Raw genomic sequence first — 24814 nt, forward strand, 5'->3', positions numbered from 1 at the left:
AATGGCGATTAACAATCTCGAACATTAACGCGCTCGCCCCGCTCACGCGTTAAAATATCACATTCCTTTAGTTATCGTCCATATTTGAGATTTTGAGCGCCCACTGTCGGAATTGAATTTTACGAATAAAAAGAATATTTTTTAGTTTCATACTATAATCTTTAAAATGTTTCAAAATAAACTAAATATTAACATTTCATTTATTGCCTTTTATATAAAAAAAAAAGAAATACCTACTAATCACCCATTGTTATTTCCATTTATTAAACTTTGCTGACTGAATGGACTCAAGGCTCAATACATGGAAAAGAAGACATAGAAAGTATCTTTTGACAGATGATTGACAGATGAAACCGTTTATGTTTTTTGAATTAATTTTATAATGACAATATTCAAACGTATGTGTAATATTTGTGATTCAAACTATAGTTTTATCGTATTTTTACATTGCTGAATTTTATGTTTTATATATTAAAGTATTGTATTTTTATATTATAATCTATATTTGCATATACAATAATACCGATTTTTAAATTTAAAGAACATGAGTAGAAAAAGTGACTTCAGGGGATTTAAGCTCCCAACGAAGATGTTTGGTAAGTACACTTTTCCTCAAAAACGAGCTGCATATGATGTATTTGTAAATTAGAAACAATATTTTATTACTGTAAATGATATGCAGGGCAGATCAACAACAGATGTAACAGGGTTGGCAGGTTTAAACCAACATGCTTAAAACCTTGGTTTAAACTTTAAAACCTGGTTTTTAGTTTTTTTTTATTAAGCCTCCAAACTGCTGTTTTTATTTAAAGTTTTTAAGACACCTGCCGCAGATGAAGAAAATTAAGATATGTAAATAATTTCCATTTTTTTTACTTTCAAACTTAATTTTGAATATTATTATGTGTGAAGATGTTCTTTGTTATACATATTAATTTTTTGTGTGTGTAACTAAAAATAAAAGTTGTCTTAATCATTTTTTTCATTGTTAATTATTTATAACTATTATTTCATGAAATAATTTAGGTATTCGGTTTTAAAGTATTTAGACTTATTATACTTTGTCTCAAACAAACCTGGTTTAAACCAAAAAACCTGGTTTTTGTGGTTTTTAGTTGATGGAAAAATACAGAAATGAAGAAACAAATGCTCATTTGGTCATTCATCTTGAGAAAGCATGACAGACTTCCTCGAGAGATTCTGTGGTGGGCACTCAATCAGAAAGGAGTCCCTGCTGAATACGTGAAGATTGTGAGAGATATGTATGAAGGAGTAACCACTAGTGTTAGGACAGGTGTGGGAGGGATTGATAAATTTTATGTGAAAGCATTGATTATAAACTACCCATCATTAGCTCACCTCGTGGTAACCGAAAGACGTCAACAACTAGATGGCGCTACTCGAAAACTGTATCGCGATTTCTCATTCTCTCTCTGACTTGCGAGGAGGTAGGAGTAGGGTCAAAGCCGAACTTACCCTATAGGTGTATTATCTGTGACAAGTTATAGCGGAATTTTATAAAAAAAAAGGACTCACATTGTAGATAAAATGGCCTTTGTAACGCATAAGTGTGTTTACGTGGGATGTTTTGAAAGAAACGATGGAAATAATAATAGTATCTCTTTCTCGATAAAATGTATTCTTGATAAAAACTTGCATGTCCTAAAACTCAAAATGAAAGAATCAGATGTCAAATGTCAAATATTATGAGTCATATACCAAGTTTGTTAAAAAATATTAATTCTTCTCAAGAGTAATATACCTTCATTTTTAAAGCAGTTTCATATAAATATGAAGGTGATTTTTAATTGTTGTCGACTTTTCATAATAAAATGTTTCCATATTGTCAACAATGAAAGTACTTCTTGAGAAAGAAAATATCTTTTTTCCTAACAATTTAATTTTACAATCTTAGTTTGAAAAGAATTAACATTCAAATATACTTATTTACTTTGTTTTCAATCATATTATGATCTAATTAGTGATTTTTTAAACTTTCTAATCCTGTCTGTTTAATTCAGCTTTTACCGATTGTTCCTAGGCAGATGGCCCTCAACTAATTATATGTTGGAAATTCCCTGTCATTTAATCAAGATATGTACTTACATTATTCATTTTTAACCTTGGGAATTTGTGGTATTTTGTCAAAGAAAAATAATAATCGATTGTATTTGGTACTCACCACTACTTGCTTTTAAAACTTCGATGACGTAATTCCAGAAAGTCCTCAGAAAATTTTTAATTGTAAAAAGTATGTGATCGAACAGTAGATCATATTGATTTTAGTTCACCTCTATAGAATTTCTTATTTTGCACAGAATATAATTGACTTCTATATTGCCATTTCTAGATAAATTGTAAATTTTTTGTAGTACAATGTTACTATCAGAAAAAAAGCTATATCCTCTTCTTGTTGTCAAAGTTCCTTCTCCAATCGAAGGTTGGCCATCATCACAGCTATCCGTACCTTATTGGTGGCTGCTCTGAAAAGAAGTACTGAGCTGCAACTATAAAACTCTTTTAGGTTTCTCAGCCAGGAAATTCTTCTTCTACCTATGGATCTTTTACCCTTAATTTTACCTTGCATTATGAGCCTTAGTGATGTAAGAAGAGAATATTCTCAGGAACGTTCTTCTTGAGAACGAGAATATTCTCAGCGAGAGCTATCTTCAAGTTCAAGGTTATTGAAACAAGAAGAAAAAGCAATAAAAATGTTTGTCTGTAAAAGGACACAAATGGTTACATGATTATCAATCAATGTAACACTGTAGCAAATAAAGAAATAAAAATAATTTATTAGTAATACATTTTAGAAACAAAAACACAACCACTACATGTAACATTTTTGAAACAATTAAAAACTATCTTTTTATGTAAATGCAACAAATAAACAAAGAAAATTAGTAATAAATTTTACAAAAAAAAAACACACAAACACAAAATACAATATTTTGTGAAGACAATTAAACACTACTTTTGTAGGTAAATGTAACAATGTAACAAATAAAGAACGAAACATAATTTATCAGCAATACATTTTGCAAAAAAACATGTTTGAAAAAATTAGAAGCTACTTTTTATCAAAAATTTTTAATATTTAATTACATAAGGTATTCAAAATTATCTCCTAACACATTTATGTACGCCTAAAAACGATCATTGAATGAGCTACTTACTCTACGGAGCATTTGTAAATTAACACATCGAAATACACTTTGTGTTGTTCTGAAGCTATTTCCTTGTGGCATTTTTATGATTAATTATTTATATGGGAAATAAGCCACAATTAAAATGAAAAAAATAAAATTATTTTTTTATTTTTTATAAAATTATTAATGAAACGTTAATAAAATTATTTTTTTCATTTTAATTGTGGCTTATTTCCCATATAAATAATTAATCAGAAATACACTTTGTATTCTATTTTTCATCTCAACCCTTGTTGTTGGAGGTATTTTATAAACTTCATTATTAACGTAACCCCAAAAAAATCAGTCCAGTTTATTAAATTCTGGTGATTTGGCTGGTCACGCTACTGGTCCATTGAAAAATGAAAATATCTCGAAAACTAATAAATGTAGACATAGGGAATGTTGTCTAAAATTAAAGTACGGTAACGGTACTTTTCAATAGTGATATAAAATACAGGGTGTTCCATTTAAAATTACTGAGAAAATAATGTACTTGCGTTTTGACTCACTCTGTATTTGATATAAAGAAAATTAGCAATATCGACCATTCTTGAAAATTTTGACAATACGTTAATAAATATGGCAATAATAAACCATTGTTGTTTTGCTTATTTTTATTTATACAGGAGTTGAACTTGTTACGATTTTCATATAAAATTGGTTATAACTAAATACCCTGTATAACATAACAAACCTTTATATTTTTGTGATGGAGAAGTTAACAGGATTTCGAATTTAAAATAAAATATAGGATGTTCCATTTAAAAAAACATAAGTTTGGTCTGCCACTGTGTTATTGAACACCCTGTAACATTCTAACTAATTTTGTAATGTGAAGCTCAAAGGTGGCTAAAATTTTTGTTATTAACTTTTATTGCTATCTATTACTATAGCGGAGCTATTGAGCTTTACCCTACTAATCAATCACCCTGTATATAACATTGGCTATAGAATAAACTTAAAAACTGCCTGCTATTTTTCACAATCATAAACTTGTCAGGATGACACGTTTATTACATTACACAATTAAAGATTCCCTTGTTTCAGTGTTCCCATACATCAAAGTTTGTCAGACTCGACACAGTTAATCTGTGGACAAATTTTCAGCTTGCTATTAATGATCTTTTATTTGGTACGTGGGATCCAGGACTATTAGTGATTTTCTCTTGTAAAGTTTTGTTTTTCCTCAGTTGTGTTCATGGATTTCAAGATAAGTTCATTAAACCACTGAGTATCTTACATACAAGGGAATATTTTGGTAAAATGATAACTGTTATGGACAAACTTCTGATAGAATGGACTGTAATATATTATATTAAAAACTTCTTGTATTCAGCTAAAAAATTAATTACAAATTGTTAAAAAATGTGATTTTATATTATGACAATCAATCTAATAATTTTAATGACAATCTGACAAATATATGTTGTGTATTTTTGATGCTTGTTTTTTTTTCCGTCATTGAGCAAGGGCGGAACTGTCTATCCAATAATAAATAATACTTTTCGTCCATACTCCCCGCCTTGAACAGCTCCAAGACCGTTCAAACACAAATCACCTAAGTTAATGAGGAACACTAGAAACAAGTCTCAGCTAATGGTAATGGACAAATTTTAGTTATTCCTCGTTTATAAAGTCCATGAGCGGTTTGAACAGTTACCACTCGAATTTCACCATCATCACCAGGGTGAACAGACACTATTCTTCCTAACTGCCACTGACAAGTGGGCAAATTGTCAGATTTTAATAGCACTAAAGATCCGACTTGAATGGTGGAAGTACTACTTCTCCATTTATGACGTTGTTGGAGATCATTCAGGTAAATCTTTGACCATTGCTTCCAAAAGTCTTGCAACAATTTCTGAATCAGTTGGAATCTGGACAATTGGTTTATTTTTATCTCTCCTTGAAACGTATGATCAGGGACAGCGGTCATCGGTCTTCCGATTAAAAAATGTGAGGGAGTTAAAGGAGTGTAATCGTTAGGATCAGATGATAGAGCATATAAAGGACGTGAATTCAAAGTGCCTTCAATCTGAATTAAAAATGTACAGAATTCTTCATAAGTTAGAAGGGTTTGACCAATAATACGAGATAAATGATATTTTACCCCTTTTATATTACTTTCCCATAATCCCCCGAAATTTGGAGTACTAGGAGGAATGAAATGCCATATAATATTCTGAGCTGCGCAAGAGGTGACAATTTCATCCTCTGATTTTCTAATGAAATCATACAAAATTTTTAGTTCATTTTTGGCACCTACAAAACTTGTACCGTTATCTGAATACAGATGCCCGGGTTTACCGCGTCTAAAAACAAATCTTCTAAGGCCTGCCATGAAAGCTTCAGATGTCAAAGAACTAATTAATTCTAAATGTACTGCTTTCGTGGCGAAGCAAATAAATAAACATATGTACGCTTTATACGTTTTACATCCGCGACCTTTTCTATCCTTTAATGTAACTGGCCCTGCGTAATCTAATCCAGTTATGAAAAAAGGTTGTGATATATTAACACGATGTTCTGGCAAATCAGCCATAATCGTAGAACCAGGTTTGGGTTTAAACCGATAGCATCTAATGCAATTCCTTACAACTGTTTTAGCTAGGGACATTCCCGCAATTATCCAAAATTTTTGACGAACTGTCGCTAACAAGAGTTGTGGACCTGCATGTTGAAGTTGCACATGCTCATGTCTCAATATTAGTTTGCTTAAAACATGAATCTTATCTAATAGTAAGGGATGTTTCCCATCATAATTCCTAGAAGATTTTCTAAGACGTCCTCCTACTCTCAATAATCCAGTTTCATCTAGAAAAGGCGTTAAAGGTAATAATCTACTCTTTGACGAAAGGTCTTTACCGTTATTTAATAATGAAATTTCTTCAACAAAACTTTCTGTCTGAGCTAATCTAACAAGAAAAACCTCTGAATCAGTAAATTCGATTGCTGAAATCGGGCCATATCTTCTACTATTAGACTTTGACTTTGAATTATTAACAAATCTTCTACAATAAGCCATAATTCTAATTAATTTGTTCAGATTCGAGTATTTATAAAAAAGTGAATTAAAATCATTTTTTATAGAAACTAATGCCTTAGATTTCTTTCTCATTTCAGGAAGGTTTGATATATCAAGTAAATCATAGAACTTAGTTTTATCAAAATCTGTTGATAAAAATTGAGGGCCATTAAACCAGAGCTTACAGTGAGCTAATTGGTCTGGCAAAATTCCTCTACTACCAATATCTGCAGGATTCTCAGACGAGCTAACATAATTCCAATTTTCAATTGTAGTACATCTTTGAATTTCTGCAACACGGTTTCTAACAAAAACTTGAAGGTTTGCTGGGTCATTATTGAGCCAATGCAAAACAATTTGTGAATCACACCAATAATATGGAGTGTACTGAAAAGTAACAGAATCTGAAACAGATTTCATAAGTTGGACCAATAATAAGCTACCACACAATTCTAATCGAGGAATAGTCAATATTTTGACTGGGGCGACCTTAGTCTTAGCACATAACAAATGAACATTTATAGAACCTTGTGAATCAATGCATCGAGTATAAATTGTTGCACAATATGCGTATTGTGAAGCATCACTAAATCCATGTAATTCTATTATTTTAGGTTTATTACTCAGAACGCACCGTGGAATTCTTAAATCATTTAAGTGACATAACTTAGACTGGAACTTTTTCCATTTATCACACAAATCAGAGGGGACTTCGGAATCCCAATCAAGTTTTAACGACCAAAGAGATTGAATCATAATTTTTACTAGGATTATACAACAACTGGCTAAACCTAAGGGATCATAAATTTTTGCGATTGCAGAAAGCATTGTGCGCTTCGTTATTTTTGATAAAAGATCAGGGTTTTCAACATGAAAACTGAAAATATCTAACTTACTAGACCATTGAATACCAAGAGTTTTAATACACTCGTGATCTCCTAAATTAAGTACTTTTAAAGGATCGGAATAATCTTTAAAGTGATCTAATACCAATTGGCTATTTGAAGACCATTTCCTTAAATTAAAACAAGCTGACTTCAATATTTTGACCACTTCATCACATCTTTTAATAGCTTCAGCCTCACTTGAAAATCCAGTAATGAAATCGTCAACATAAAAATCTCTCAGAATAATTTCACTTGCTTCAGGAAACTTGATTTTATTATTTATCAAATGACAATTGCTGGATACACCTAATGGCTAGATATGGCGCACTGGCCGTGCCATATGTTACGGTTTTTAAATTATAAATTGAAATTGGCTGAGAAGGACTATTCCTCCAGACAATTGTTTGTATTCTTCTGTCATCGGGATGAACAAGTATCATCCTATACATTTTGCTGATGTCGGAAACAACAACAACTGCATGTTGTCTAAATCTAATCAAAATACTCAAAATATTATTTTGAATTGCTGGTCCTGAATATTGGATATCATTCAATGACTTCCCATTAGTCGATGGGGCAGAACCATTAAAAACAACACGGAGTTTGGTTGTCAGGCTTTCATTTTTGATAACACCATGATGTGGTAAAAAATAATTAGGTTCTGTGGTGCCTTCCGCATCTAAATTATAATCAATTGACATGCGATCTAAATCTAAATATTCTTTCATGAAATTTAAATAACCATTTTTAAGTTCGGGACATTTCTTAAATCTATCCTCTAAATACAATAATCTTTTAACAGCTAATTGTTTAGAATCGCCTAGGACAGAAGGATGTTCCTTCCAGGGAATTTTAACAATAAATTGACCAGTTTCTGATCGAGAAAATGAATTTTTAAAATGATTTTCAACATAAACATCATCCTTTGAATAAGAAATATGAGACTTTGGCTCTTCAACAGACCAAAATTTCTCTAATTGTAAATCATCACTACTAAATATTTGTGAAAAATGACATCTAATATGATTTTTTGTTGGATATGGAACTTTACCAACCACAATATAACCAAAAACAGTATTTTGGAGGGAGGGTAAATTCTTTCCAAGATCTATGCGACCATCTAACATTATATCCCAAAACAAACTAGCATCAAGTAACATATCTACCTTACTGCTTACATTAAATGAATCATCTGCCAAAGTTATATTAGGGGGTATTGAGAAATTTGAGACATTAAAAGTATAAGTTGGCAAATTCTCAGTAATCTGTTGCACCACTATGCAATGTAAATTTGACTTAAAATTGTTTAATATAGAACTAATTTTTAATTGACATTTTTTATTTAAAGATGAAACGGAATTATTAATTCCTGAAACACAAATATTTGCTCTATTTGTGTCTAAATCGAGTTTACTTAGAAAATCCTCTGTAATAAAACATGATTGGCTCCCTGAATCTAGGATTACTCGTGCGATATGAGTATTTCCGTATCTATCATATACTCTAACTTTAGCAGTACTCAACAGTACATAATCATTATTTGAACAATTATTTTTTAAAACAATCTCATTTCTATTAACATTATTTTCTGAAGTATTAGTTGACAACTTAACTTTATTTGGTTCATTCTCGGAATCATTGTTCGGGTTGAAATTATTTGAACTGTTGTCTTTAACATGAATATCAGATGGTTTATTTTCATGTAAAAGAGAACTGTGTTTGGCTTTACATATTTTACAACCGAACGATTTACATTGTTTGTAGGAATGTCCGGTACATAAACAATTTCGGCATAAATTTAATTGTTTTACTTTATCCCATCTTTGGGTTACTGAAAGTTTAAGAAATTCTTCACATAGGTAAATCAAATGATTTTGTTTACAAAAATTACAACTTCTGCTTTTACTAGTTAGCAGAGATCTAGAGCGTTTATCTTGGTAATTAGATTTATAATCCGGTTTTGTCACATTGCTTAACTCTATAGTTTCCAAAAAATCAGCACGATTCTTCAAGAATTCAAGAAATTCGTTTAAACTTGGCAAAGAATTATCTATTTTTCTTTTTTCCCATTCCCTAGAACTAAATTTATCCAATTTACCACTTACCAAATACACCATAATAGCATCCCAATGTTCAGTCGGTAGTTGAAGTGATTTTAAAGCGAATAAATGCTTTTTAACTGAATCTATCATGCTTCTAAGACCTAATGCAGATTCTTTATTTAAATTTTCAATCTCAAAAAGAGCTTTTAAATGATTGTTTACTAACATCCGAGAGTTGTCAAATCTGTTGCATAGAGTCTGCCATGCAGAATTGTAATTTTGTGCAGAAAAATCTAAACTTTGTATAATTTTCAATGCATCACCTTTTAAACTCGCACGTAAATAATGATATTTTTGAATATCTGCCAATACTTTATTATTATGAATTAACCCTTCAAAAGTATCTTTAAACTCAATCCACTTCAAATAGTCCCCATGAAAGACAGGTAACTGAATAGGAGGTAATTTGACACCTTCTAATCCACTATATTCATGGCTTATGTCTAACCTTTTCGACTGTGAACTGGATAAATCGGAACATTTTCTTTTTAACATCGTTCTTGCTCTAGACAAAGTTTTTGAAAATATAGTATCTAATCGTTGTCTTTTCGCATACTCTTGTTGAATATCTTGATCCTGACAATTTAATTCAATTGACATTTGGATTTCATCAAATTCAGTAAACAAACTTTCAGTTCTTTCTGTATTCAATTCTATCTGCGAAAAATGGTCTTCGCCTAAATCATTAATCGCGATATTTGTCATCGACTCTATAAATTTAATAAAATTGTTTAATCTTTGTTCAATTATATCTCTTTTGCGATATAATTGACGAAAATCAGAAGCTTTCATAGGCATTTTTAGCTTTATATTAATCAAAATACGTAGCAAATAATATTATTTAATTGTACGAACTCAAAAATCAACGTTAAGCAATCAAGTAATAAAAGTCAAATCTAAATCTGTCTTTTATCTAATAATCAAACTTAGCCGAATATTGGCTATGGTCCTATAATCATTTATATTTAAATAAATCCAATAATAATAGCAATATCTACTAATAATAATCAGAAATCGTATAGCATTCCACAAACTAATACTCCAAATCAACTCAAATACATATTTGCATACACACAAAGGTGTACAAATCAATCTAATAAGTAATTATTTTTTAGCTAAATAAAATTATAGGTTATAAATCAACTATTCAATGCGCAAAATCAAAATTTTTAATTGAACCCCAAAATCCTCAAAAATCTAATAATTTATTGGCACTTTGTTGAAAGGAAATAAATATGAAGGATAAACAAAGAACAATCAAGATAATAAATGGAAAAACCTCACATTTAATTCAATCGGCAGAGCGGATCCAATCTGGCTGAATCATAAATTCTTCAAAAACCAATAATCTTCATACCCATCTGGATCTATTAGACCATTGTCTCAATCATCGGGTTCGATCGGACACAATTTTATGCTTCTCGGGCTCGAAGGTACCAAATGTTATGGACAAACTTCTGATAGAATGGACTGTAATATATTATATTAAAAACTTCTTGTATTCAGCTAAAAAATTAATTACAAATTGTTAAAAAATGTGATTTTATATTATGACAATCAATCTAATAATTTTAATGACAATCTGACAAATATATGTTGTGTATTTTTGATGCTTGTTTTTTTTTCCGTCATTGAGCAAGGGCGGAACTGTCTATCCAATAATAAATAATACTTTTCGTCCAATAACCATTGCACAAATAATCCAGAATGTTGAAAAATATATGACAAAAGGATAGAAAGAGATAACTACATGGGTCAAAATTGGGTCTTGACAAGTTTTGTGCAGATGGCATACATGTCAGCCGCATGATGCCTTCACCAATGGACAGACGGCGTGCATGTATGCAATTGATTATACACATTTTTAATATGTGTGGATTTTTTTGTCCGTTCAGAGTATAAAAGTCACAATCAGACCTCCGCATGCAATGTGTTAAATTGAAAGTTATTTTGAGATCATATTTTTTAACATATTAAAGCTTCAGTTTTTTATGCACCTTATGTATGTCAATGTATAATTGTATGTACAAATGTTTTTAAAATCTATGTAAATGTTTTTTAGACATTGATCCAGAGACTGGAAAAAAAATTCTACTTCCCCTGCAATTTGAAAATAGCGACACCAAACAAGGTATGTATGTATGTATAATTGGGATATCTATTAGTTCGTGAAATATCAAAAACTGTAAAATTTTGAACATAACACACCATTAAACAATAATTTAAAGAATTAATGAATTTTTAATACAAGAAAACTTTTACATAATGAAACCGTTAAAGTTTACTTATCGTCAACTCAATTGCAATTCTTCTTCTTTAACACGTTCGGTGCAGATGGCAGGCATGTGTGCCACATGATGTCTTTTCCAATAAGCGAATTAGACCAGTAAGGATCTGCGAAAAAACGTCTATTTTTGGATGTGAGAGGTGGCATTCGGATTTTTGCAGATAAAGTTAGGTGACACCTTCAGTAATAATAATTGACTTATGCTCCTTCTCAAATATGCCCGGAACATTAATAAAAAAATTAAAATATTTAAAAATTTCGAAAAACATCATTTTTTTCTGCTTTATTTGCTTATAACTTTAAAACGATTCGTTTTGGAACAAAGTCGTAGAGAAATAAAATAAAGATAATTGAATTTTGTATGATATACGACTGGTAGAAAATGTCTTAAGGTATTACCTTTTCTGCAATATAGCAATAAATACAAAATAAGGGGGCAAAATAAGTCTGTTGTTATTCAATATTTTTTAACCACTTTGGTGGCACTTAGAACCTCAGTAATTCGCTTAGGAAGTTCTTTATAACATACTTAAATCGTGTACCAAATTTCATTAAAATCGACCTAATAAATTTTGCGTAATAAATTTGCAATCTAAAGGTTTTTAAAAAAGTTCAAATTTTTTAAAATCTTTCTGAACAAAAAGTAGACCATTTAGAAGTTGGCTATTTTTTTACATATAAAGAGGTGCTCTACCTATCTAATACACTTTACAGAATTAAAATCGGATTATTTAAGGGGCCTCAGCAATGTTTTAAATTTATAAACAATTTTTTGGCTTATAAACAAATAGCTTTGTTTAATAATAAAAAATTAATTTTTAGCAATGCAAATAATTAAAACCGGTATAATTTGACTTAAACTTTCAAATGCTGTCAGCAGAATTGCTATTTTATTTTTTAATCAAACGTTATTCGCGTTCAAAAATTGTAATTTCTCGATTTTTTGAAAGTTCCACCTCGTTTATCTCGAAAACTATGCATCCTACGAAAAAACTTGTAAGAACATTTTTTGCTTAGAATTGCCCAAGAAATACAAAAAATGTTTTATTTTGCGAAAAATCGATGTTATGTAATTCATGTTGGAATTTAAATTCTTTGTTTATAACAATCTTATCGACATCCGGATCAACTGTTATCCAAAAAATTCGTGTTCTACGGGTCAAAATACATAAAAAAAATTTGGGTAAGTCCATCTAACTAAATAAAGGAGCCCGTAGCACCCCCTCCTGGCCACAGCACTAATTTGTTATAAGCCAAAAAATTGTTTATAACTTTAAAACATTGCTGAGGCTGCTTAAATAATCCGATTTCAATTCTGTAAAATGCATTAGATAGGTGGAGTACTTCTTTATATGTAAAAAAATTGACAAATCTTTGTATGTTTTAGTTTTTGTTGTGCAAGATTTTAAAAAATTTTAATTTTTTAAAAAAAGTTTAGATTGCAGAATTATTATGCAAAATCTAGTAAGTCAATTTTAATGAAATTTGGTGTACGGTTTTAGCACATTACAAAAATTTTCTAAGCGAATTAGGAAGGTTCCAAGTGTAACCTAAGTGATGGAAAATCATTGAATAAGGACAGGCTTGTTTTGTCCCCTTATTTTATATTTATTGGTATTTTGAAGCAAGGGTGATAAATTAAGACATTTTTAACCAATCGCATCTGATAGAAAATTTAATTATCTTTGTTTTATTCCTATACGACTTTGTTCTAAAATGAATAGTTTTTAAGTTATAAGCAAAAAAAGTAGAAAAAAAACGAAATTTTTTAAAATTTTTAAATATATTATTTTTTTTTATTAATGTTCCGGGAATATTTGAGAAGAAGCATAATTCAATTATTATTAACGAAGTTATCACCTAACTTTATCCGCAAAAATCTGAATGCCACCTCTCACATCCACCTAAAAACAGATCCTTACTGGTCTAAATGGCGTGTATGTATGTCATTGATAATACACATTTTTAATATGTGTTTATTTTGTCTGTTGAGTATATAAGTCTTAGGATCAGACATTGGCATGAAATGTGGATCAGACATTAAGGATCAGACATTAAGTGCCATTTGCACTTAATTGCATTTAAACTAGTCTCTTAACTTATTCTCTGCCAGAGTGTTTTGTATGGTTTTTTACGTTCAGGCTGGGTGCTATATTCCAGATGGAAAAAAATGGATGGACCAAACTGCGCAGAGGTAAATTTTCACAGATAATGAAGTCTTATGACAGAAATTTTAAAATTTAAAATGAAAAAAAAATTCTCGGTCTATTGACTATGCTGGCTTATGTGAAAGCTACTTTTCTTCTGTCATGACACTCTCCTTCTTCATATACTTCTTCCTCCTCTTATCTTTTCCTATATTATTAGGCCAGGGTAATAAGACAAAAATATACCCTGTTCGTGACACTTCAGCAGCCAGGGTACTGAAGCGTTTTTTCGACAGGTAATACCTATAAGAGCAAATTGTAAATGTCAAAAAATGTGCAATAACTACATCTTAAAACCCACCAAATTTCATTTGCATATCTCAACCGGTTTTAAAGCAATAAATAAATCGTCAGTTTGTAACATCCCTTATCTCGGTAACGAAGCTTTTGCGGACATACGATTATAAAGCAAACTGTTATTATTTTTTAATGCAGAATTACCCCTTAAATTTGGTCGCACTTATTTAGAAACACCCTGTACTGCTGAAGAACATGGCTAGTTGTTAAAGTACCTAACTTTTGTATTATCCAACATAAGCGAATGAATAAAAAAACAGAATGTTAAGAAAACCTGAGGCTATAGTTGGGTTTTAAGTTCAGTATTTTATAAATGCTAGAATATTTTACAGGGTGTTGCGAACTTTGAGAAAAAAACACAGTTTGATTCGTACACCCGGTATACAATGAAAATTTACCTATTTACGAACAATATTATTACAGAGATATTGTTAAAGAATAAGGCCATAAGATATTAAAAAAAATTTCTTAAATCGGACAGCAGGTTTAGGAGAGGTGAGACATTTAAACTGACCCATTTTTTGGGGTACCCGTTTTTCGTGCCGGTCAGTGTAGTTTGATAATATAGAGTGGTGAGTACATGACATTTGCTGGAATTCTGGAATTAAGGTTTATACCGTTAAGTGAACACCATACAGAGAGGTTAGTCAGTTCTAATTGCAATATGGCAGCATCATAATGATTTTTTATAACTTTAAAGCACTTTAGGTCATAATCAAATAGTAGGGCGTTACAATCTGAAAACAGTTGGTGATATCATTAATAAATATATTAAAGAGTAATGCACCCAAATGGGACCCCTGTGGTACACCTGACTTAACCGAAAAAGTTTGTGAGTAAAAGTGGTTCACTCGGACCTGTTGAAATCTTTCAATTAAATAACTCTGTAACCACTACAACAAAGATTCACTTATGCCATAGGAGCTAAGCTTGCGAATCAGGAGTTCGATTTACTCTGTCAAAGGCCTTGGAAAAGTCAGTATAAATTGAATCAACTTGAAGTCCCTCTTCCAAGGCTTCAGACAGAAAATCGACATAGGTCAACAAGCTCAGTTCTGCAGATTTACCTGTAGTACTTAAAACCGAATTGCTGAGAGTTTAGGATCTCGGAACTATCAAACGTGAGGAAATCAGTAGATAATAATACTTTCAAAAACTTTTGGTATAGCACTAAGAACAGATATAGGACGGTAATTACTAATATTATATTTATTACCAGATTTATATATTGGTGTGACCTAAGAAAGTTTCCAAAAGTCTGGAAATTGACCTACATCCAAAGATCTTTTAAATATATGAAACAAAGGTCGCGATAGTATAAAACTGAATTCCCTAAGAAAAGTAGGTGGTATACCATCAGGCCCAGGACCCTTATTGACACTAAATGATGAAATCTTTTCGTAAATTTTGGAAATCTGGATACGATATGATGAGATACTGAGTTTAGACTAAATATATGATCAACATTGCAATTTAAAGTAATATCAGTATAAACTGATGAAAAGTGATCTGCGAATAAGTTGGCAATGCCATTGCCGCTGGAAGCTACAGATTCATTCAGGATCATTGAGTCAGGTACACAATTGTTTTCACGTTTGCTACCTACAAATTTCCAAAAATGCTTTTTTATTTTTTCATTTAACAATTGCTTAAGCTCGGAAGAATACCAACAAGGAAATTTCCTTAATACTACAATATTTAACTGGAGTGAAATGTTGGATAAAAGAGTAAATAATGTCATAAAACATAGCAATCATGTCGGAAAGATCTCTACCATGAAACAGGTTATCCCATTCTATATATTCTAGACTCTAGACATTTGTGAATTGCTGCAAGGTTTGCGTTACGGAAATCATAATAATATTCATTACCAGAAATTGACCTATCAAAAACATTAAGCTGCAATGATGTTAACAGAGGAGGATGATGAGAGTCAGGTGAAATCAGAGCATCGTCAGCTTCAGAAATAACAAGCCCTTCTGGGGCCAGGATAAGATCCAGAATAACACCCCTGCTATTAAATATAAAATTACATTGAAAAAGATTATGATAAGCACACAAATTTGAAACAACGTCAATATCATCAACTTCAGCTAGCGGTGATGAAGTTTGTGTTGTGAGGTAGCAAAAGAGCAATAATCTTCAACTCTCCACCTAGCTGAGGGGAGATTATAGTCACCAAATAAGTAAAATTTCAGAGATGAAAATTGTTCACTTAGAAGCATTAGTTGGTCAGCAAGAACTTGATAAGTGTAGGCTGGAGATTGGGATGGAATATATAGAGCTCCCAGTATAAATTTGTCATGAAACCGTACAAACAGCTGTTCAATAGATGGATCAGATTGGATTCGTCATGATGAATATTTCTTTACAATAGCAATCAATACTATATATAAGAGATGGACTAGAGGCAGGTGTACGATCCTGTCCATAGATATTGGTAATTGACAAGACCAATTTCAGCATCGGCAATGTCACCATTGAGCCAAGTTTATGTTAAAATGATAATATCATAGGTACAATTAAAAACATTGAGGCTTAATTCAGTAAGTTTTGTTCGGAGACCCAGGGCATTCTGGTAATAGACTGTAAACTTCCCAAGTCAGTAGAGTTTAAAGGTTTTTTGGGGTTTGATCTCAAAGAAAATAAAATTATGTTGGATTGTATCTCTGACTTTACCATTAAATTGTCAGATGACCAGATAATCGGCATAGCGCAGGACATGATGTCTGTCGGTGCTGAATATAGCTATCAGCCCATATATAACCAGATTTTACAAGAGATGATTTCAATCCTATTGGGCAGCAGCCCGTGGAATAAATAAATAAATACATGAGATAAAACAGACAGCAGCAGACACCCTCTGGCTACCTGTGCTGACACTGTATCTCCCAGTAACGTTGTGTATGTTACATGACTCCTCACCAGGCAATATATCAGCTGCCGCTTGTTTCGTCTCTTCTTTTTAGATTAATTACCCTTTTGATTGCTTCGTAGGAGGTGTTTTGAAAGCTCCCTCTATATCGAGAAGTGCACCCAGCATCACCTCTTGATTCCAGAACATTTCTTCTGTTTCTGTAGAGACTCCAATAAACATTTACTAGTTAAAATAAACAATGATTTATTTGCTTGTGTCATCGTCACTATATCGGATATCAAAATCGGGTGATTTCAAATTAATTTTTTTTTCAAAACATAATATCTTACCTTATTACATTAAAATACATAATTATTTGTGATTTTAGGAATTCCAGTTACAAAGAGCAGTCCAGCAAAGCTTGTACCTATAGACTTCAACAAACTCAGAGAGGAAATTGAAGGTAAATATAGTAGGAATACATTCAATGAAGGATGAAACTGTAAATATTAGTACGTTAAGTTTATGCTATTTTTTTTACAAATAAATACTTAACAAATTATCTTCAAAGTTTTGTTGATAATAAATTATCCAGATGATCTGATGGATTCTGTGTCTCACTCTACGACTCCCTTTTTCGTTGGTACACATACAGGGGTCGGCATAAGTCGGGCAACAAATTTGCACTAAGAGAAAAAAATGCAGTGTCAAAATGACTTTTTTATTATTAGAAATAACCCGCATCAACCATAAAAGGTTATTAGCGGTGGTACAATATACAGGGTGTCCCGAAAAGATTGTTCATAAATTATACCACACATTCTGGAGTCAAAAATAGTTCGATTGAACCTAACTTACCTTAGTACAAATGTGCTCATAAAAAAAGTTACAGCCCTTTGAAGTTACAAAATGAAAATCGATTTTTTTTAATATATCGAAAACTATTAAAGATTTTTTATTGAAAATGGACATGGATCATTTTTATGGCAGGAACATCTTAAAACAAAATTATAGTGAAATTTGTCCACCCCATAAAAAATTTATGGGGATTTTGTTCCCTTAAACCCCCCCAAACTTTTGTGTACGTTCCAATTAATTCATTATTGGTGTACCATTAGTTAAACACATCGTTTTTAAAACTTTTTTGCCTCTTATTATTTTTTCGTTATAAAAGTTTTTATTGAGATGCGGCTTCTTTTTCAATATATTTACGTAAAAATTTTATGGGGGTTTTGTTCCTTGAAACCCCCCAAATGTTTGTGTACGTTCCAATTAAACTATTAATGTGGTACCATTAGTTAAACAGTGTTTTTAAAACTTTTGCCTCTTAGTCTTTTTTTTTTCATAAGTCACCTTTTATCGAGATGTAGCTTCTTTTTCAAAATATACCTAAAAATGTAACTTATAAATAAATTCTCAGATTATTAACAGGTCTCTATAATCGTACTTAACCATATACAAATATGTGGTGGATTCGACAAATATTAAAAATATGTCGATAAACACTGGCTTATCGAAAAAATACTGAGAGGCAAAAAAGTTTTAAAAATAATGTGTTTAACTAATGGTGCCACAATAATAATTTAATTGGAACGTACACAAAAGTTTGGGGGGGGGGGTTTAAGGGAACAAAACCCCCATAAAATTTTTATGGGGTGTAAAAATTTTTCTTAAATTTTTTTTAACAGGTTCACTGTCCAGGTTTTAGAGTGGAAATTGCTCATAAGTCCAGTTATGTTTTTGTAAAAATTGATATCTTCTGGCTTTAAATAAACAAATATTGTTGTAAAATATATAAATATATAATTAAAAAATATTTGTTTTACAGCATACCACATATGGACTGTGGACTCTATAGAACAAAAATGACCAAAAGTTGTCTCGTGAGTCCACAGACCATATGTGGTATGTGCGTACTTTCCTCATTTTATCCATTTTTTCCCTGTATCAAATAAGAAATGGCATAGACAACTTATCAATTACGATAAACTTAGGTCGTCTTTATGTTCTAAGACAACAAAATACGTGAAATTAGCTACCAATTCGCAAGACCTTGACCTGGTACAAAAAAGTTGCTGTCGATGTTCTGTTTGGAGTGGGTATCATAAATACAGTTTATTTGTTCAATAAATTGAACCAGAAAAATAAATGTACAATATTGCAGGCCCAAATGAGTATTGTGAAAAATCTTTTGGGTATAAACGTTGTTCAGACACCTGCAATACCTCGTCACAAGTACAGCATTTTCTTAAACCGCTGGATAGAAAAGATGGAAAAATTACTAGACGTAGGTGTGCTGCATGCTATAATGAATTTCGTCAAAAAGGAGAAACATCAGCAGCTGCCACTAATAAAACCAAAAAAGTTTCACAAATATGCAACATCTGTACCAAACCGTATTGTCTACAATGTTTCCAAAAAGTACATTGAACATATAACTTTTTTTCAATACTTTATTTTTCAATAAATATTTACTTTTCATTATATTGTATATTATTATTTTATCTTACATATCCATTTTTTAGTTCGCTAAAAGTGAAAACGCAATAAAATATGGGTGTTTAGCTTCGATATTACATTTATCGCAATTACGATAAAATTACACATTTTTTCTCTTTGTCCCAACACTATTTATAATATATGGGATATGTTCTGACAAGTTCACGTCTAATAAAGGCCATTCTCCTCACGTCCACTTTTATAAACAACCTGAAAATTGTATCTACGAACAGACCACATATGGTCTGTGAACTGGTAGTGCTTTTAGTCCACAGACCATATGTGGTCTGTGGACAGTGAACCTGTTAAGATGTTGCTGCCATAAAAATGCCACATGTCCATTTTCAATACAAAATCTCTGAGAGTTTTCGATATATGCAAAAAAATCGATTTTCATTTTGTAACTTCAAAGGGCTGTAACTTTTTTTGTGTGCACTATTGTATATAGGTAAGTGAGGTTCAATCAACCTATTTTTGACCCCAGAATCTGTGGTATAATTTATGACCAATCTTTTCGGGGCACGCTGTATAATACATATTTAGTTAATATAATATACAAACTATAGAGTTTTACAACGTTGATTTTAATTTATAATTCTTCTTAAAGTAGCACTCATATTTGGTTATGTAATTTAGTTTATTTTAAAAACCGAATGATTTTGCCACAATCAATCACAGTCTAATACACACTTAATATCACTTGGTAGTCCAGTAGCTTGTCTTTCCAGTTGATATAGTTTAATTGGGGTTTCCTTGAGAAACATCTTCGGAGTTGTCATCATTTTCAATATGTTCTAGATTTAGTTGACGACGTATTTTCTTCTCTATTCGTGTAATTCTAGATTTAATGCGTCTGTCTTTGAGTTTGGGGTAAATTTCTGTTAGTATTGTTAATAGTCCTCTTATGTTTTCCGTGTATTCTAGTGCTATATTAAATGGATTGGGGGAACCATGTGCATCATTCAGAAAGCTGACTATATCTGCATAGTTTAAGTCAAACTGGGTTGCAGCTTCATCAATAAATTCCTTTGCTGGTTGGATAAGTGATTCTGTAGAAACTGTTTCTCCTGTTTTTGTATCAGATTTAGTGGCTCTTGGCTTTTTTGTTGATATTGCTTTTGGTTTCGTAAAATCTACTTCTGTTTTCTACCGGGTGGTGTACTAAGTGGAGTCGATATTTCAGAATGAGAACATTGCGGTCTATTAATTTCTGTATTAAGTTCTTGGGAATCCATTACTTCACAAGTTTTTTCCATTTGATTCTGACTAGAGTGATTTTTGTTTTCTGCTATTGCACTAAAGGAAGGAATAGAGTCTTGGTCAGTTTGGGATGTAGGTAAGGACGGGTTTGGCTGGATGGCCGTATTGGTACACGTTGAGGCTATATGACCAGATTGATGACAGAGATAGCAGGTGAGTCCATCAGAAAGAAAGATTCGGTAAGATGTATTATCGAAGTCAATGAGAATTGATTCAGGAATAACAAGATTGTCAACAGGTGTATAGTACATCTGTCTACGGAAGCTTAATACGTGACTATATTGAGGGTCTTGAATTCCTGCTCTTAAGAAAGTCATCGGTGAAAGAAGATGAAAGCCATTTTCAGCAAGATATTTTTCAACGATGTGATGAATAGACGGACAGACACTAGATAACAGTAACCTTTTAGCAGGAGTGATTAATCTTCTCGCTCTAATAACATTATCTCCTATTTTTATACCTCCGTGGTCTGTTAAAAAAGTGTCAACAACTTCTTTGCTGGAGAAGTAGATGCAGATTCTGCCGTTAGAAATTATTGACGAAAAAAGTACATGTAGTGATCCTACTGCTGTAACGTAGTCTTCTAATTTTAGTGTGTCTACTGCTGGGATAATAATGGCTTGTTCTTTCAAGGGGAATGTAGCTGCTTTCTGTTGACTAATTGTAGAGTAAGATGGTGTTTGTGTATTGGGTAACATTGGAGGACCCCTGTAGTCAGAAGTACCAGCCATCGGATAAAATTGTTAAATACTTTTTATTTTAATTTTCTTATTTTGTTCCATTATATTGTAATTGGGTCAGTACGACTCTGTTATTTACAAAGTATTTAACTTATCGAAGATAAGCCAAAAAACATGTTTTTGTTAATCGCTTTCGAATTTACAAAACTGTACGACTGGATTGAAATTCGTAATTCTGTAAGATTTTGATGAAACCGTAAATATATTGATAAAAGTACTTACGGCAATCAAATCACCACTAATAACTAAACTACTGGTTATGTTTCTTGTAATTAATTTAAAGATTTACTATAGAAAAGCGATGAAAATCTTGGAGACTAAATTTAGGTGTACTTAATCAACAAGTTCAGGACCGCACTCCTCAAAATGACTTTATTCAAACACATTACAAAAGGGATTCGAAAAAAGGTTACTGTCAGTTTTCAAATTGATGCTCATCTTGATCAATGTATAATCTTGATCACCATGTATAATGTATAATCCCTCTGGGGCTCAGTGGAGAACGTTGTTCAGATGGAAACACCAATAGCGATAAAGGAATTTATTTATAGAACCGACACTAGGGTATTTTTACCCCGGGAGAACTTTTGAACACTGACTGGTTACTGGTACGCGTTTAGTTGAAGACTGATGAAGACTCTATTTGAACTCTATTGCAACGTTTCGCAACGGAGAGTCAGGTCCGGCGAAGCACGTCAAGCTGTCCGCGAAGATTTTCAAATTGTTCTTCAATTGCGGGGACGTCGCGGAGGGGTGCGTAGTCCTCTAGCAAAAACTCGATTCTTGAGAAAGCACCACAAAAAGAAATCACAGGGTGTCAGGTCACATGACCGTGCTGGCCACTCAACGATTCTGCCTATCCATTCTCCAAAATGAACATTAAGGTATTCCCGCTAGAGATGGCATGATGGAACTGGAGCAAGTACCTCGGAATAGGTATTCCATGAGGTTCCAATTGGAACCACAGGTTCCAATCGTCTATTCCACGCACCAGTGACAAGAAGTCGACGGCATCGGTTTCGATTCCAACGGCGCTGCATCGACCGCAATCCGCAATTTTTACAATAAACTCGAACTGGATTCTCGCTCGGAATAGGTTTTAGCACAGTCATTTAGACATCGAAAGAACCACCACCGCAGGGTTAGTAGGGAACGCATCGGTGACGTTCGTTTCGTTGGGGATGGCATGATGGAACTGGAGCGGGTACGTCGAAATTGTTTCAATCGACTATGCCACATATTACAAGTGACAAAACTTTGACGGCATCGGTTTCGATTACGGTTTACGGCCGTAGTTGAGTACACTTTCCGGAACGACCGGGCAAGGGATTTGAAATGACACTTGAACTGATCTCTCGGAATAGGTACCATAGAGAAACGCATCGGTGGCGTGTGTTTCGATTCCAACATCTCACATCTGTTTAAGGTGATGGGTTCAAAAGAATTTCAGGTCGATACGATAGATTTCTAATTTATGGCGGGTATAGTTGTCATTTAATACTGTTAAAATTTTGACTCTTTCGCATTATGTTTTTATTTATATGACTATAATCTAATCGATCCTATCTTCTGTAATAACTTAGTGTCTTCATTTTCTATTTGCATAAACGAATTCTGAATAAACCTCGACTTTAGGTAATTTAAAAACCCATAATTACATGTAAAAAAAAATTGTTTTAATAGTTGTTACATAGATTTACGAATTGTAGGAAAAACATGGTAAGAAATATAAATATATTTAAAAATCAAATTAAATACATCCTCTAGATCAGAGGTCGGCAACGCGCGGGCGCCGCTGCGCCGTTTTTTAGTGAGCCCTTAAACTATTGTTAATTTAGACAAGAAATTCAAAATTTACACATATATTTTATACGTTTATCTTTATATATTTGTTAGGTCAAAAAATAGTTGGCGCCCGCCATAAATTTTTAATTTAGTATTTAACTCTTTACATTAAAAACATTGCCGACCTCTGCTCTAGATTAAAAATACAAAATTATAGCTACCCACTAGTTTGATCGTTTGAATTTGATGCAGCGCAAGACAATAGTGGCACAACTAGGAACAAGTTAGGGCGATCGATATATCAGAAACTCGCATTAGGTTTCCGGAATAGGTATTTGTTTGGAATAGGTTCAGTTCCAACCTATTACCGAAAAATGCTATTCTGTACCATCTCTAATTCCCGCACACTTGCAACGTAGGTCGACACCCACGTGCTATCATGACACTGACACAACTGTCTGATGCACGAACAAAAGAAGATCATGCAGTGTAGAAGACATAAATGGATGGGTGACAAAACGGAAACAGGAGTGGAACGAACACATTAGTAGAATGGCAGAGGATATGATAGTACGAATAGCACGAGATAAGTCACCAGATGGACGAAGAAGTATTGGCAGACCAAGAAAAAGATGGTGCGATAACTTAAATAATTTATAAGGCTAATATTGCAGAAGAAACAGGCTTTAAAGCCTACATACAAGAAGGAAGAAGAAGAAGGATCTTTTTCGACAATTTTGCCGGACTTATGAACGTTGCCGGACTTACGTCGATATTTTGAGAGCGTTGCCTGACTTATGCCGACCCCCGTATTAGTAGAAGGTGTGTGAATTTGAAAGGAAAATGGAAACAATTTAGTAATTCAGTTAAATTGGTGCAATTACACAACTCTTCGTAAAATATTTAACACACATAGAAATCAACTCGCGGCTTTTAAATGTGCAAGGACACTATTTTCCTTCAATTTCCGTTTTTTTTTCGAGTATTTGCGATCTATAGTCTGTTTTTAAACCAAGAGGAGTAATTCAAATTTCCCGCGCCGTAAAGCTTGTTTGTAATTGGTCCAACCTCAGGCAAGTTTACTCCACTGTTATCAAATTCTGACACTAATGACATTTATAAAATTTTGACACTATTGGCATTTCATAGGTTAATTAAGTTATACCAGCGATTTTTTGTATTTTCTGCGTTATTCCTTTAATTTTTAGATTTTTAGTCTGTTTTTATATAAAAAACAGTTGTTTTTAGAAGTTTTTAGCGACGTATTAGTATAATATAATATTTATGGATTACCGTCAAAAGCCGATATGATCAACCAAAAAAGATGTATTTGGTGATATTTCTAGTGACTTGCTTGGGTGTAAATCTGTCTTTTTAGTTTACTCCTCTTGATTTAAAAACAAAGAGAAAGAGCGAGAGAGAGAGAGAGAGAGAGAGAGAGAGAGAGAGAGAGAGATTCTCTTTCGTTTCCTAAGATTTTTTTATCAGTATGACTAAGTTTATAATTATCCTTTTTAGCAGAGGAACGGCAAAGTAAAAAACGAAAAATAGACGCTCCACATAGTGCCAAAAGGCTTTTTACTTCGACGTTTCAGCCGAGAGAGACGCTAGCGAATAAGAGAAAATCCAAACAGTTGGTAATACCAAGAAAGGTGTGTATGTACATAATTGTTGGCC

The 24814-nt window shown here is 32.4% G+C and overlaps 1 protein-coding gene across 1 annotated transcript in view; it reads left to right on the plus strand.

Annotated features, from left to right (window-relative positions):
- Positions 1-370: 370 nt before the first annotated feature.
- Positions 371-24814, plus strand: part of LOC114333387 (uncharacterized) — a 35125-nt gene continuing 10681 nt past the window's right edge. Inside the window, exons 1-4 of the mRNA XM_028283255.2 lie at positions 371-596; positions 11268-11336; positions 17242-17316; positions 24656-24789. Of these exons, the coding sequence (XP_028139056.1) occupies positions 545-596; positions 11268-11336; positions 17242-17316; positions 24656-24789 (330 nt within the window). The 5' untranslated portion in view covers positions 371-544. The remainder of the gene's footprint in view (positions 597-11267; positions 11337-17241; positions 17317-24655; positions 24790-24814) is intronic.

The sequence above is a fragment of the Diabrotica virgifera genome, chromosome 1 (genome assembly GCF_917563875.1).
Source record: "Diabrotica virgifera virgifera chromosome 1, PGI_DIABVI_V3a".
In the NCBI taxonomy this organism is placed as follows: Eukaryota; Metazoa; Arthropoda; class Insecta; order Coleoptera; family Chrysomelidae; genus Diabrotica; species Diabrotica virgifera.